The 14,712-nt window shown below is 36.8% G+C and overlaps 3 protein-coding genes across 3 annotated transcripts; 1 reads left to right on the forward strand and 2 right to left on the reverse strand.

Moving 5' to 3' along the window:
* Positions 1–981: 981 nt before the first annotated feature.
* On the reverse strand, positions 982–2,123 carry LOC6562932 (cytosolic Fe-S cluster assembly factor NUBP1 homolog). Its single transcript, XM_001989107.2, has one exon. The coding sequence runs from the start codon at positions 2,045–2,047 to the stop codon at positions 1,112–1,114; it is 936 nt and encodes a 311-aa protein (XP_001989143.1). The 5' UTR covers positions 2,048–2,123; the 3' UTR covers positions 982–1,111.
* A 308-nt stretch (positions 2,124–2,431) lies between these two features.
* Positions 2,432–3,367, reverse strand: LOC6562931 (probable proteasome subunit beta type-2). The gene is made up of 3 exons (XM_001989106.2): positions 3,193–3,367; positions 2,901–3,126; positions 2,432–2,829 (listed from the first exon to the last, which is right to left on the reverse strand). Exons 1-3 carry the CDS (start codon positions 3,281–3,283, stop codon positions 2,526–2,528), a joined length of 621 nt encoding a protein of 206 aa, XP_001989142.1. The 5' UTR covers positions 3,284–3,367; the 3' UTR covers positions 2,432–2,525.
* Positions 3,368–3,696: 329 nt separating this feature from the next.
* Positions 3,697–8,870, forward strand: LOC6562894 (serine/threonine-protein phosphatase PP2A). Its single transcript, XM_001989104.2, has 4 exons — positions 3,697–4,103; positions 6,025–6,588; positions 6,661–6,851; positions 7,608–8,870. Exons 1-4 carry the CDS (start codon positions 4,002–4,004, stop codon positions 7,678–7,680), a joined length of 930 nt encoding a protein of 309 aa, XP_001989140.1. The 5' UTR covers positions 3,697–4,001; the 3' UTR covers positions 7,681–8,870.
* Positions 8,871–14,712: the final 5,842 nt, after the last annotated feature.

A 14,712-nucleotide genomic window follows, 5' to 3' on the forward strand; every position in this document is an offset into this window, starting at 1 on the left:
GTTTTCTTTTCCCCACGAAATTATATTAAATTATGCATTAGAAAATGCTAGCATTATTTTTGTGAGTTTGAATTTTTATGGAAGTGAAGCGAAAGTCTCCGAACTGCTAAGGTAGTACTATTTTCAGTAGCTCTTTTTGAAGCCGCCCATCATAGTGAAACTTACTTCAATATATACAAAAAAATTACCATTATCGGTCTACTATATCATATATTACTAGTATATAGTATTATCTACATATCAAGTTATATGTGAAAGGCTCTCTAAATTTTATTTAAATTCTTTCTCCCTCCGAAAAACGAGACAAAATAAAGATATCTGTTTGATTTTCTTAAACCTATGTATAGAATATTAATTAGCAGAATAAAAGTAATAAAAAACCACCAATATATATTAAGTAATTATCAATATCGGTCTTCTACATCATATAGTAGTATATAGTAAATGCCAAATCATTTCATACATGAAACTGATTTCCGTATTTAACATTTAAATGCCTTACAAACATTCCAATATATTTCGAAAAATTATGGCAATCGGTCCACTATCTCATATAGTAGTAGTATATGGTAATTTAGTATGATCTTCATATCATATATCTGAAACAGCTTTATAAATTGCTTAAAATCCCTCTCCGATAATCCACATAAAATACAATATAAAATTATGGTACTCAAATCCCCCAAAACATGTTCAATATATATAAACAAATTATACAAAATCGATCTACTATATATATATATATATATATATATGTGCATATCAAATGTATACATGAAACAGCTTTTTAAATATTTCAAATCCTCAAAACTTCAAAATATATCGCAAATTTGCACTACATGTGCAATCCTTAAATATATCTAATGTATTTTAACAAATGAACAAAATCGGTCTACTATATCATATATGAACTTGACATTTTCTTCATTACTTTTAAATTGCTAACAATCCCGCCAAACAGCAGAACAAAATACAAAAATATCTGTTTTAAATTTTAGCTTTATATGTACAACATACCCTGTTGATTAACAGCACATACGCGCTAAATAACAATGCACACCCTGTTAATTAACAGCACAATTCAAGATAAAAATAAAAAAAATAGTTTAAACTAAAAACTGGACATGATCTTGGAGCAAATGGCGGCCAGTGCATCGGTGGTCTCACTCTTCATGGCTGTAATATCCTCGCCCGCATCGCAAGCGCGTGTCACTCGCGGATCGAGGGGCAGGGAGCCCAGCAGAGGCACCTCCATCTCGGCACACATTGCGGCGGCGCCGCCCGTCTTGGCTGGAAAGATGTCGGAACTGTTGCCGCAGTGGCCACAACGAAAGCTGCTCATGTTCTCGATGACACCCAAGATGGGTATACGCTGTTTCCTACAAAAGTTGATCTCCTTGCGCACATCCAACAAGGCCACTTCCTGCGGCGTCGTCACAATGATGGCACTCAACGAATCCTTTGGCGCCGAGTCATCCCGCAAATAGGTGCATACCGACAGATGCTCATCCGATGTGCCGGGCGGTGTGTCCAACAGTAGCAGATCAAGATTACCCCAGTCCACCTCGCTGAGAAATTGTCGAATCATGCCGTTCTTTTTGGGACCACGCCAAATAATCGCATCATCCACGGAGCTGAGCAGAAAGCCAATGGACATGAGACACACATTGTCATCGATGCCCACTGGTGACCAACCCGAGCCCGACTGATGCACATTCTCGCCCAGTGCGCCCAGCAGTCGAGGCTGCGATGGTCCACAGATATCGATGTCCAGCACGCCAAAATTGTTATCCGGACAACTGCGTGCCAGGTAGCGTGTCAGCAGCGTTGTCACTGTACTCTTGCCGACGCCACCCTTGCCGGAGAGTATCAACAGTTTGTGCTTGACATCCTTCATGGCGGCGGCGACAAGCGCTTTGCCGGGATCCTCCAGTTTCTTTGTGGGATCACTGCATATGCTCTGATTGGGACAGCCGGCACAGGCGCTCACACGGCCAGCCTGTTCACTCTCGACGCCCGGACAGTGTTCCGGTGGCGGTGCTTGCATTTTCTATACTATTTTTATTAATGACTGAAAATCGCGTTGTGAAACGTAAATCAATTGTAGCTGATAAGGGAAGTAATGCGTGTCGGCGTTCGGTGTGAATGCCAATTGTTTATTTCGATCGTTTGTTATCGAATGCAATATCGATTTAGATTATTTATTTTATGCGTTGTTAAATATAAATTAATTGCAACTGACAATAGTAATGCGTGTCGGCGTGAATGCCAATTATTTATTTCGATCGTTTGGTTATCGACTAAGATTCATTATTTGATTGAACAACATTTAATATCTGATTATGTTGCAAATTTGTCGCCTGTAAAATAAATACAATTACATACATTAATCAATCACAATGACAATCAAGTTCATTTAAAACTCATCTCATACCAAAAATCCAAATCTCTAATTCTGCTTTATTCCTCATCATAAAAGATGCATTTAAAATGCATACAAAAAATTAGATTAATGGATACTTAATTTAAGCGGCCGCATTATAATCAACCAAACTCTTGGCACTGATTTGGTCCAAGTGGCGAACACCATTTTTATCGACAACAGCAACACTAAAGTTCTTCAAGTTGACAATGAGACGCTTTTGGATTTCCAGTACGCATTTCTTCAGCACATCGTAGGCCTCTTCCTGGGTGATATTCGGGTGCCAGTAGCGATCGAAGATGCTGGCGCAGAACATGCTGCCGTAGCCATGACCGGCATAATTCAATGACTTCGACGACGCCAGATAATCGATAAAGGTCAGTTCGGGTCCCTCATTGGGATCGTACCTAGTAAAATAGTAAATATATATTTGACTATGAACATTCACCAATGGATTGGTGCCGAAATTGCAACTCACCCGGCGACAAACATGAAAACCTGGTAACGGGTCCGGCTCCGCAGACTTTCCGCTAGATTCTTGCGAGTGAAATGCGCCGCTGAACGGGGACTCAAATCGTAGCCATTGCGCATCTTGTACAGGGCAATATTCTTGGCAATGAACTCTGTGAACTGTTCCGTGTCCCCAGACTCGCCAACTGTCGAAATCAACAAATTATCGGCCACCTTGTGGATCTTGTTTTCATCTGCAAAGTGATGCAAAAAACGTAAATTAACCAAACCCGGCGCAGTAGATTAATTTCGTCATTTACCTTCTTTCATCACGATTACTGAATGAGCGTGAGTTGTGTCTGCCGCAAGCATGACAAAATCAGGACCCTTGATACCCAGCAGAGTTTCCATTTTTGCACTGTAATATTTATTCGACTCTTGCTCGTTGTTAGGATGACTTGATTAAATTTTTTGCTGTGTGCTGCTTCAGTTTGTGTGGCGGTTGGCCAATAAATAGATTACACATTGTGGTGGCCGCCCGATAAGACTTTATTCCAAATAATCAGTTCAATCAATCAAATCAAAGGCGTGATCCTTTGTTCTATCTCTCACGCACACATACAGAAATGGCATTAATTGTGATGACAAAATAGAAACAAATGCATTGTGCATTTTGCATTGTGCATTGTGCAGAATAAGTCAATCGATAGATATGTGCTCAAGCAATTACATCGATACTTTGCTCGATAGCTCGCTAATAGCCTGAGCGTAAAATCGCATCGCATTCAGCGACATCAGCAACGATATATATCCGAAGCACGCTTAGAATTATCGATAGCGATGTGAACGATAGAGCAGCCGTCTCTGAGTTTTAGTCTTTCCTTCGTATTTTACTTCGTGTCGTCGTCGATTTTGTGAACAAAAAAAATAAGAGAAAAATTGAAAGCCAATGAAATTTTGCTTCAGCATTTTGAGCAAAATTTCAAGAAATAAGTGCAACATATAGCTAGCAACTCACTGCACATAATTTTGCTAACATACACACCCTTTCCCTCCTCCATCGTTAATAAAAAAAGCCGTCAAAATTGAGTCGACAAAGATTGACGAGACTTTTCCTCCAACAACTGCTATGGAGGATAAAGCAACAACAAAAGATCTAGATCAATGGATTGAGCAGCTAAACGAATGCAATCAATTGACAGAAACACAAGTTCGCACACTCTGCGATAAGGTAAGGAGTCGCCAGGTCGCCCTTATTCCCCATCTAACTAAAAAAAAAGTGGGTTTAAAAATAATTTTCATCATCATCGTCGTCGTCGTTGCTTGAGGCACCACAAACGGCTTCTCTCGCTCCCACTCATTTGAACGACGGCTATGGCACATGAATCATGATGCGCTATGTCGTCGCCATATTGGAATATATGTAAATTCCAACAGCCAAACGCCGCTGCGCTGTGCTGTGCGTGCAAGCAGGATGCCAATAGGCGTTGTGTGCAGTGCGAATGCGACAAATCGTTATGCCCTGCCACTGCCTAGGAGAGAATTTATTTTCGCTTTTTTTTCCATTTTTTTTTTACTTTTATTATTTAGCATTTGTTTAGTTAATGATAATGGCAATCGTGCGTAGTTGTGCTGAAAAAAAAACAACATCGCAACAACCTTGCGCCGTTGTTCCCTCTGCGTCACAAGTTCGTCTCTTACGCTAAGTAAATATTACTTAATGTTTTTCTCTATGTGTTTGTGTGCGTGTGTTTGCTTGTGTGTGTCCGCTCTTAGAATATGTATCTATGTATGAAACATATACACACGCACACAAACAAACTCACGCACACTTGTTCGGTAATTGTGTGTGTTTTTTTTCTTTCCAACAATATTGAATTCAATTAAAGAAATTAACGCGTATAGATAGATAGATAGATATATTTATTCACACCAAAGCGAACGCATCGATATCAATTATTTTCAATTTGCTGATTTCACAGTTACTTCGGCTGGCTGTCTTTGTTGCTAGAAGTGTGGTTATGTTTGCTTCACCCAAATATTTTGTTCTGTTTCGATTTCGCTATTCCGCCATTCTAGACAATAAAGGTAGCTGCAGTAGGGGAGCGGCAGGGGGGTAGACGCCGCCTCGTAATGTTTGCCAAAATTAATTTACATTGGCCATAAACATAGATTCTGTCTGCTGGTCTGTCTAGCGGAAGCGGACGTTGATCGCGCGAGTCCGACAAGGCAATAAAATTTATATATATATAAATTTCTTGTTTTTCACCCGGAAGCTTGTTTAGCTATCTATCACAAATTATGCTATAAACAAATGTTTATATTATAATAAACGTACACATCCATTTATTTCCACTAGCTCTGTGATTTGCACTGATGATTAATAGGTTAAAATGCTGGAATTTGTATTTATCAACAATTCTCGATAACCCCATAGAAATGTGTAAATGATAATTACTACTAAAATATTGCCACTGTTAATTGTTTTTAATTAGTAATAATTAATAGTTTTTTTTAAGTGAAAGCTGCCAGAAATTAGAAATAATTTATTGCATTTTTTTAGTGATTCCTGACAGAAATGAAAAATGATTGTATAATTTTTAACCATACCTTGCAGAAATTAGATATCAATTATAGAAGATATAATTAATCCCAGAAATTAGAAATAGTTTATGGTAATTTCTATTGAAAGCTGCCAGAAATTGCAAATCATTTTTAGTAATTTTGCATGAAAGCTGCTTTAGAATTTAGATCAATTAAAATCCAACTTATAGAATAATTTACCCATATTTATGATCATTTCAAAAGCGACGACCTTCACAACTTATAACTGTTTCGCAAATTATCTCATATCTAATCAGGATATATATCTTATCAGCATTTATACTTTAGCTTTTAATTATGTTTTTTTATATTATTTTTTTAATTGCCTCACCAATTATTGTAATTAATTAATAGTAATTTTCATTGAAAGCTACCAGAAATGATAAATAATTTGTAATAAGTTTTAATTCCTAAAGCAAATATCAAATTCCATTGCATCACATCTAATCGAATTATATATTTCTTATCAGCATTCTTCATTTACCTACATTTTTTATATTGCTTTTGGATAATAATGAATCATGTTTGTATTTTTGCAATTCATGCAGGCAAAGGAGATCCTATCGAAGGAGTCCAATGTGCAGGAGGTCAAATGTCCCGTTACCGTGTGCGGCGACGTTCACGGCCAGTTTCACGATCTGATGGAACTGTTCCGGATAGGCGGCAAATCGCCCGATACAAATTATTTATTTATGGGCGATTATGTGGATCGTGGCTATTATTCAGTGGAAACGGTCACACTGCTCGTCTCACTAAAAGTCCGGTATCGGGAGCGCATCACAATCCTGCGCGGCAATCACGAATCCCGACAGATCACACAGGTCTACGGCTTCTACGATGAGTGCCTGCGAAAATATGGCAATGCGAATGTTTGGAAGTATTTTACCGATTTGTTCGACTATCTACCATTGACGGCACTGGTCGATGGCCAAATCTTTTGCCTGCACGGCGGCCTCAGTCCGTCAATTGATAGCTTGGATCATATACGTGCACTCGATCGCTTGCAGGAGGTGCCCCACGAGGGGCCCATGTGCGATCTGCTCTGGTCCGATCCCGATGACAGGGGCGGCTGGGGCATTTCGCCCCGTGGAGCGGGCTACACCTTTGGACAGGTGAGCAGCACTATTCGATTACTAATATTTGTATCTTTCTAAAATGCAATTTGTTGTCATTTCTTTCAACAGGATATATCAGAAACGTTTAACAATACAAATGGTTTGACTTTGGTCAGCCGTGCACATCAGCTTGTTATGGAGGGCTATAATTGGTGTCATGATCGCAACGTCGTCACAATATTCTCAGCGCCAAACTATTGCTACAGATGTGGTAATCAAGCGGCTCTCATGGAACTGGATGATTCACTTAAATTTTCATTGTACGTATTCACACCGGACAAATATATATATATATATATATATATATATATATATATATATGCATATGTATATATAAAGCATAACAGCGGTTGTTTATTAATTAGTTTGTTTAATTGTCGAATAATTCGAATATTTGAAAAATTATTGAATGTCAAATGTAATGATATAAATCTATTTTAATATGTGAAAAATTAGCGAATGTAAAATGATACGAATCAATTAGACTATTAGAATAGTTAAAATCGATTTATAAAGATTTGAAAATATAATGAATGTTAAATGTAATGATATAGTTAATATTAATATTTGAAAACTTACGAATGTAAGCTAACTATTCAAATTTTCGTAAATGTAATGATTTTACATTCGTTAACTTTTCAAATCTCTATAAATCAATTTTAATATTAGAAAAGTTAAATGTACTTGTAAAAAGTACTGATTTATTTATAGAAATTGTTGCCAATTCTTATAAATGTACAATATTATTTTAAAGTAGCTATAATTCACGAACGACTTGTAGTTTATTTATTTGTATTATCCGCTTAACTTATACTTCTTATCAATATTTATTTAAATTCTCCGTTAATTCTCAAAAATGAAAGATTGTCAAATGTAATTTATTTATTTATTTTTATTATTTTGCAATTTGAATTTAAAGTAGTTCTAATTAGCTGACAACCACTGTAGTTTCAATTAACCACCATTTTGTAATCCTTGTCAATACTAATTAATTTCTCTTTGTCTCTCTCTTTCAGCCTTCAATTTGACCCAGCACCGCGACGCGGAGAGCCTCACGTGACACGAAGAACACCCGATTATTTCCTTTAAGCTGTTTTCTTTGCTCTCGGCACGAATGCAGCTTACAACAACATTTACTCACACATTATTACATCGCATTATAACAAACAAAAAAATACAGAAAAGAGAAAAGCAAAAACAAATATAAACAAAATCAACAAACACCAATAATAAACAACAAGAAAACAGCAAAAATTAAAACAAAATATAAGTAAAGGCAAATCAAGAGAAAACAAAGCAGTAGCAGTAACAACAACAACAATAAACAAATTCAATGCATTTTCTATTGTATAAAAAAGGAGCCAAGCAAAAATTAATTCTCTGAGCATATAAATTGTAAATGCATTCGAATTTTGTTGAAGTAGAAGAAAAAGAAGGGGGTGGAGAAGAAGAGAGCGCCAGACGAGTTGATATCAAGCAGCGAATGATGGAGAAGAAGCGGGCGGGGCGGATAATACAATCCAATCAAACCTACCAACCAACCAAGCAACAACAAAACAAAAATGAATAAAGAAAAAGGAAAAAAAAAAACACCGCAACAACTACAACTACTTAGCTAAATTTGTTAATTTATAAAATAACGAACTAAGCGTCGCAAGCAAGCAGCCTGAAGGATGATGGATGGATGGACGGACGGATGGACAGACAAATGGAAGGGAATGGGGAATAGTGGAACGCAGTTGTGGGTTGGGTTTTTGACATGGACGTACAGTTTGGATATGAGAAGCGAGAGGACAAAACAAAAGAAAAGAAAACAACAACAGCAGCAGAGCAAAAATACAGGAGCGGTCGGGGGCTTTGTCAGCAGCAGCGCGGGGCAGTTCTGCGATTCAAATGAATTAAGAAATAAAAGTTTAAAAAAAGAAAAATTAATATTACTGATTAAAATTAAAAAAGAAAAAAAAAGATTATTTAAAAAAAAAAAACAAAAAAAATATATACACAAAAAAACAAAAACAAGAAAATTCATGCAGCAAATGTGCCTGTTTTCACTTTTACGCCCACATCATCTACAAAAATTTCATTTTGCTTTTTGCAAACGAAATAAAAAAAATATAATAACCCCAAATCATAATAATAAAAAACAAAAAACCAAGAAAGTTTACATTTTTTTAAAGAGTTTCGTAGTAACAGTGAATGCAGGCACATAGGCCTGATCTATAAATTAAGTTCATATGTAACTTTAATAATAATAAAAACAAACAAAAATAAAACAACAATGTGCGTGTAAAACGGAAGCAACAACAACTGATAAAAAAATATACAACTAGTAGACGAAGAGAATGCCACAGCAGCTAAGAGAATCGCACAAAACTTGATGTTGGCAATGCTTTTGACTTTCGATAGAGAGAGAGAGAGCGGTTTTTGGCGTGAGAGAGCGTTTGCCTTTGCAACTACCTAATTGAGACCTAGGCTGCATGCAAGGAAGTCAAAACAACAGTTGAAATCTGACTGCCGAGTATTAGTCAAAAATGTTTGACACTTGAGCACACACACACGCACGCATAGACTTACACATGTATGAGTAGGTCGAAATTGTATAAAAGTGGCTCAAAAACTTGCAGGCTTCCAGTGTCATATGCCATCTATCATGCCTAGGTGTGGGTGAGAGAGGAAGAGGGAGGAGGTAATTGTCACGGCTGCTGCTGTGTGCGTAGGTGGGAGGGTGAGTGGGGCGACAGCTACTGCGATGCGACATGGAAAATCCATTATCACGAAGTGAATTTTTACTGAAAAATTTACATATACCCGCGAGCTGACTGCTGACTGCCCCCCTCCCCCCTCCCCCTGCCCACAAACATATATAGAAATGTGAAAATAAATCCTGAGTGCGTGTTTGGCTCTGCAAAGGATGCTGAATAAACAACGACAACAAGAGCAAGAAGAGGAACCAGTAGAGGGAAGACAACAGTTGGAACAAGAAGAAGAAGAAGAAGATAGCAAATCATGTTTCTTTTTTGGTCTATTCGATGGGGCATTATTAAGTGCATATTTTTGGGGCAAGTTTCCCGTCTAAACGTAGATTGTATTTAATTAAAGGCATAAATTTCGAGGCATAAAAACAAAAGTGAGAGACCCGAAAATATTAAAAATTTAAATGAACTGCTCAGTTTTTACGATTTTGTCCTTTAGTTTATGACTTTGGGTTTTGTGATGGGGATATGGGGAGGTAGGGATAGGTATAGGGAGGGGTTGGGGGTGGGCATCATTGGAGCTTGCCTAAACAAACGTTTTGTATTTTTATCGTCTGGTTTTTTGAGGGGGGGCAGGGTCTTTGGAGCGAGTATCTTTTACGATGCAAATTTGTTGCTATAAAATTGAAGAGTGTAGTTGTTGTATTCCCATATTCTGCCTAAATAAACTTTACAGACTACAACAACAAAAGCAACAACAACGATGATTTTGATGTTGATGATGATGATGATGATGAGTTGCTCCTGCTGAGGATGTGTGCTGAGAGTCACTCTGTGTGTGCCACGTGCCGCTGCTACAAAAAAGGTTGAAAGGTCAGGCACTGCTAGCATTTTTGGGTTTGGGTTTTGGATTTTGGGTTGTGCTGAAATCAACGAAAATCGATTGCTGCTAAATACCCAAGTTGCCTGGGACTTAACTCAACACTGGGCATCAAATACATCACATACATATATACATCACATATATATATATCGACACAAAGTTCTGCTCTATTCGATTTATTTTATTTATTTTCTCGAGTTTTTTCTTTCTTGTAAATCCCCAGTGTTTGGGGACTTTTTCTTTTTAACTTCGATGTATTTAAATTTTTTTTTGTTGCATCTTTTTTTCTCTCTTTCGTTTCGCTTTTGCATAATGCGCTGCTTTTCTCGAGCATGTTAGTTTTAGAGCTCATTTTATGGTTCTGCAATACGAAAATAAAAGTAAAAGACACTTTAAATAATTTTTTGTGTGTGTTATTTAAATTTCAACTGGGATTTGCCTGCATAGAGGGATGAAGGATTTTTCTCGTGGAATTTTTATAGGTTTATATATTTATATATGTGTGAGCGTAATTAGTGCTTAAATAATTAGCATCTTTTAAATTTGAAGCTTAAGAAATTGCCTAATCAATGTTAAAGGAAATTTCTCCCTCTCTGTTTCTACCTCTCTTTGTGTGAATACAGTTTGTCAAGAAAGTGTTTGGACACAGTAAACATGATTCTCTTCTCACTTCTTTTGTAAAAATATGTCAACAATAAAATACATTTTCGCACTTCTTTTTGAAAAATATGCCAATAATAAAATACGTTTCTTTACAAAAGAAATATAATCAATACATTTTCTTTACAAAAGTAGTCAGAAAAGATTCATATTATCCTGTGTCCAAACACTTTCTTGAAGAACTGTACATATGAACAGTGAGTGCACTGGAAGTGCTTTATGTGCAAGTGCTATTTCTTAAGTTCTTTCCAAAAAGCGCAAAGAGCTGGAGAAAGGAAGCGTGGGAGATAGAGTTCCAATAATGGCTACTGGCTGGAAGTTAGTACAATGCTTGATCGCTATATGAAGAAGTTTTATATTTGCAGAATTGCAAGATAAAATGTGGATAAACCCTTTTCAGTTAGTTCATTAATCGTATGTAATCACACAACATACAAAATCAAAGTAAACGATTTGTTTTATCGATAGAAAGAAATGCATCAAGTGATTTTAGCATGACCGTAAAAAGTTTTTGGTTATGCAGCAAGCAGCGCAATGCAAGTATCGACGTCTCTTCTAGCCGGTATCCAAAATAGCGACTCCTGAGTGCAGCTGCAGCTGAAGAGAGCGCCAGAGAGATCGTGAACTTCCACGATGGAAGCTGGAAGTGTAAACATGCTAGATAAATATCATAGAGCACTCATGTGATTGTTTTTAGTGTGCTTTTGGCGCAAGTGCGAGCAGCAGTCAGAATGAGCGCTTTTATTGTTGCTGTTTTAGGTTCCAAATGCGAGACGCGTTTAAAAAAATATAAAACAATTCTTAATGCTTATCATAGGTTTAATTTTTTTGTGTATAAAAAATGTTGAGGCGTAAAGTGAAAGATAATGAATTTATTATTACTGCGCCAATAAAATAAAGAACAAAGCAATAAATCTCAAACGTAGATGAGTTACTTTTATGTTTTTACCGTTGTTTTATTATTTTTTTTCGCGAAGTGAATAAAAGTGATTTACACTTGGAACGGAAGAATATTAAATTGATGTTTTTTTTTTTTTAATTTTCCATGTATTAAATCTTATAAATAAATGAAATTTTTTTGGTACATGATATCAGGGAATTTCTTAAAATTCCTTTTATTTTTCATTTGAACCTGATTACACAAAATTACCTGCATGGTGTCAGTGCTGCCTGAATAAGATTTATTACACAGCTCAGGGAATAACGGATAATGGCAAAGCCTGATGAACTATGAGCTATAAAGAGAGCTGTGCCAACTATTTGAACATTTTATGGATGAGTAGGCAAAAACACACATGGGTGCCATAAATACACCAATTTCAGAACAATGAAATTGCGGTATTTAGGCAGTTATTTGTCAGCCATAAAAAGGATGCTGCTCATTTTGTGCTTTGCTTTCAGTTTTGCTTTTTGTTTTTGTTTTTGTTACACCTGTTCAATTATCTGCCCAAAAAAGAAAAAAAATTGCTGCACGCCATTTTTATAGTCTGCAACTAAAAGATAGAGAGAGGGGAGGAGCGGGGAAGAGGTGTGTATTGTGTTTTGTTTTGTTTTTGTGTTTACTTTGTGTTTTGTCGTTTTGTTGTTGTTGGTTGCCTTTTTGCTGCGGGCATTGACAGACTTCCTTCCGCTCACCGTCTCCTCTTCTCCTACTCTTTGTGCTCCCCTTCTTGCCTGCTTTTGTGCGTGTTTCGCTTTTGTACGCTTTTCTATTGCCCGCTTCCTTTCGATATGTTCTCGCTCCCTCTCTCTCTCTCTCTCTCTCTCTCTCTCTCTGTCTCACTCTAAAGGACTAGCTGTATATTTCATGTTCGTCTTTAGCTTTTCTGTTTTTTTTTTTGTGTTTCGTTTTTCTTTTTATTTCGCAGTGAATTTGGTTGTCTCGCACGTGAGCAGCATAATCAAATTTGCTCTGACGGCCACTCCCTATTGTGTATTAGTGTGTGCGTGTACGTGTGTGTGTTAGTATGTGTATTAGTGTGTGTGCCCAGCTGCTTAGCCTAATCTTATGTGGCAGGCGCCTTTAAAGAGCCTTTGCCTGCTGCCTGCCTGTCGATTTAATGTGCTGAGAAATCTCGGCTCTCGCTTTTTGCTCTTATTTGCATTAGCACCGCCCTCGCGCCCCAAAAAAAGGTGACAACACAAAATCTTCAATGTGCCAACAAAAACACACACAGACACACACACACCACCCACACACCACCTACACTCCCCCCACACACATCCCAAACACAATTATATAGCTGTGTTAAAGTTGAAACTTTGTCAGGCTGCAACATGGACCACAACGCACGGTGGATACAATTTCAATAATTTATGACATTAATTAATAACTCAAAAAGGTACAACGAAAACTGGTAAACAAAAAAAATAAATTAAAATAAAAAAAATGAAATAAAGTTAAGGCTAAGGATGTGTTCTTAATAAGGCTGACACCCGAAAGATTATGACTAAAGTCAACTTCGAGATAAAATAAAAGTTCAAACTGTAATGAAAAACCTTTTGATTGATAAACATCGGTTTAGTTATGACAAATTTATGGTAGTTAAAAAAGGCCGCCAAATAAGATAGATTTCTGAAAATTTAAGGAAAGTAGTTTTGACAATGTTGTAGAAGTTCCTCTGACCTTTTTGGAGCCCTTTTCTTGAGGCAGCTTTCTAAATCTAAAATGACTTTCTATGCAAAATTTGGTCTATTTATGCTATTGTGCAGTGTCTGTTATGACTATCAACTTCCCCCCAATCCGAATCCCCATGCAGCTCAACTAAATACATCTGCAGCCAATGCTTGTTTCACACTTTTTGGCTGAAGTTGGAAACGAAGTCGAAGTCGAAGCCGAAGCCGGAGCTGGAACTGTTGAAACTGTGAACTGTGTGGACTGTGGACACACTGTATGTGGCCTGTGCCTGTGCTTTCAAGTGGAAAATTACTTTCGCAGCTTTATGATGCGGAAATTATATGAAAATCATGGCGAATTTGCCTCTTACAAGGAATGCGTTGTGAGTCTACTGCTCCGCAGGACCTTTTTAATACATGCGACACACAAACACACACATACATATATCCGCATATATCCGCATACATCCGCATATCTGTACATCTGCATACTGCGTACGAGTCGCTCGGTGCTATCTGTGCGAGCCGATCAAGGCGCCACAGACACAGCCACAGTCACAGTCACAGCCACGCCCCGTCGCATATAATGAAATGGGCAAACGGCCGTTGACAACCCACAGGAGCAGCACAGTACACTTCAAGAAATTAAACTAAACTCTAATTTAGAAAGAAATCATTTTTGGCTTCTTAGAAGTCATTTTGGGCACTTTTTTTAAATTAGTTGTATAAAAATATGAATTAGACTTTGTCTGGAAATATTATTTTCTTGTTGGAATTAATATTGATATTAATTTTTGGAAACTTTTTTAACACTAGTACAAAAACATTATAGAAACTTTCCTTAAATTAGTAGAAAACAAGGACTAGAATTGAAAGTAGTTGAACAAAATTATCATGAAATACTTGTTACCTGATCTTGAACACTTTTCTAAAAGTAGTTGAAAAAAGATAAGAAAATAGCTAGAAATATTTATTACTGCATGCGAATGATTTTAGAAACTTTCTTCAAAGTAGTCGAAATAATAATAAGGATTAGAATTTAGCTGAAATTTCTTTATGATTCCTTGACAACATTTTTGAAAACAGTAGAAAAATAGAAACTAGAGCTCAGTAAGATATATTATATGGATTCATAACTAAACTTCAACTGGTCATCTTGAAAATCTTACTGAGAGCACTTGAGAGTAGAAGCTGATAACAAACTTGCTTTAAGATTTTTGATTCTAGAATGAAGAATGACTGAGTTAATTATAAAATTATATTGTTTAG

Source organism: Drosophila grimshawi, unplaced genomic scaffold (genome assembly GCF_018153295.1).
Source record: "Drosophila grimshawi isolate 15287-2541.00 unplaced genomic scaffold, ASM1815329v1 contig_1377, whole genome shotgun sequence".
Taxonomy (NCBI): Eukaryota; Metazoa; Arthropoda; class Insecta; order Diptera; family Drosophilidae; genus Drosophila; species Drosophila grimshawi.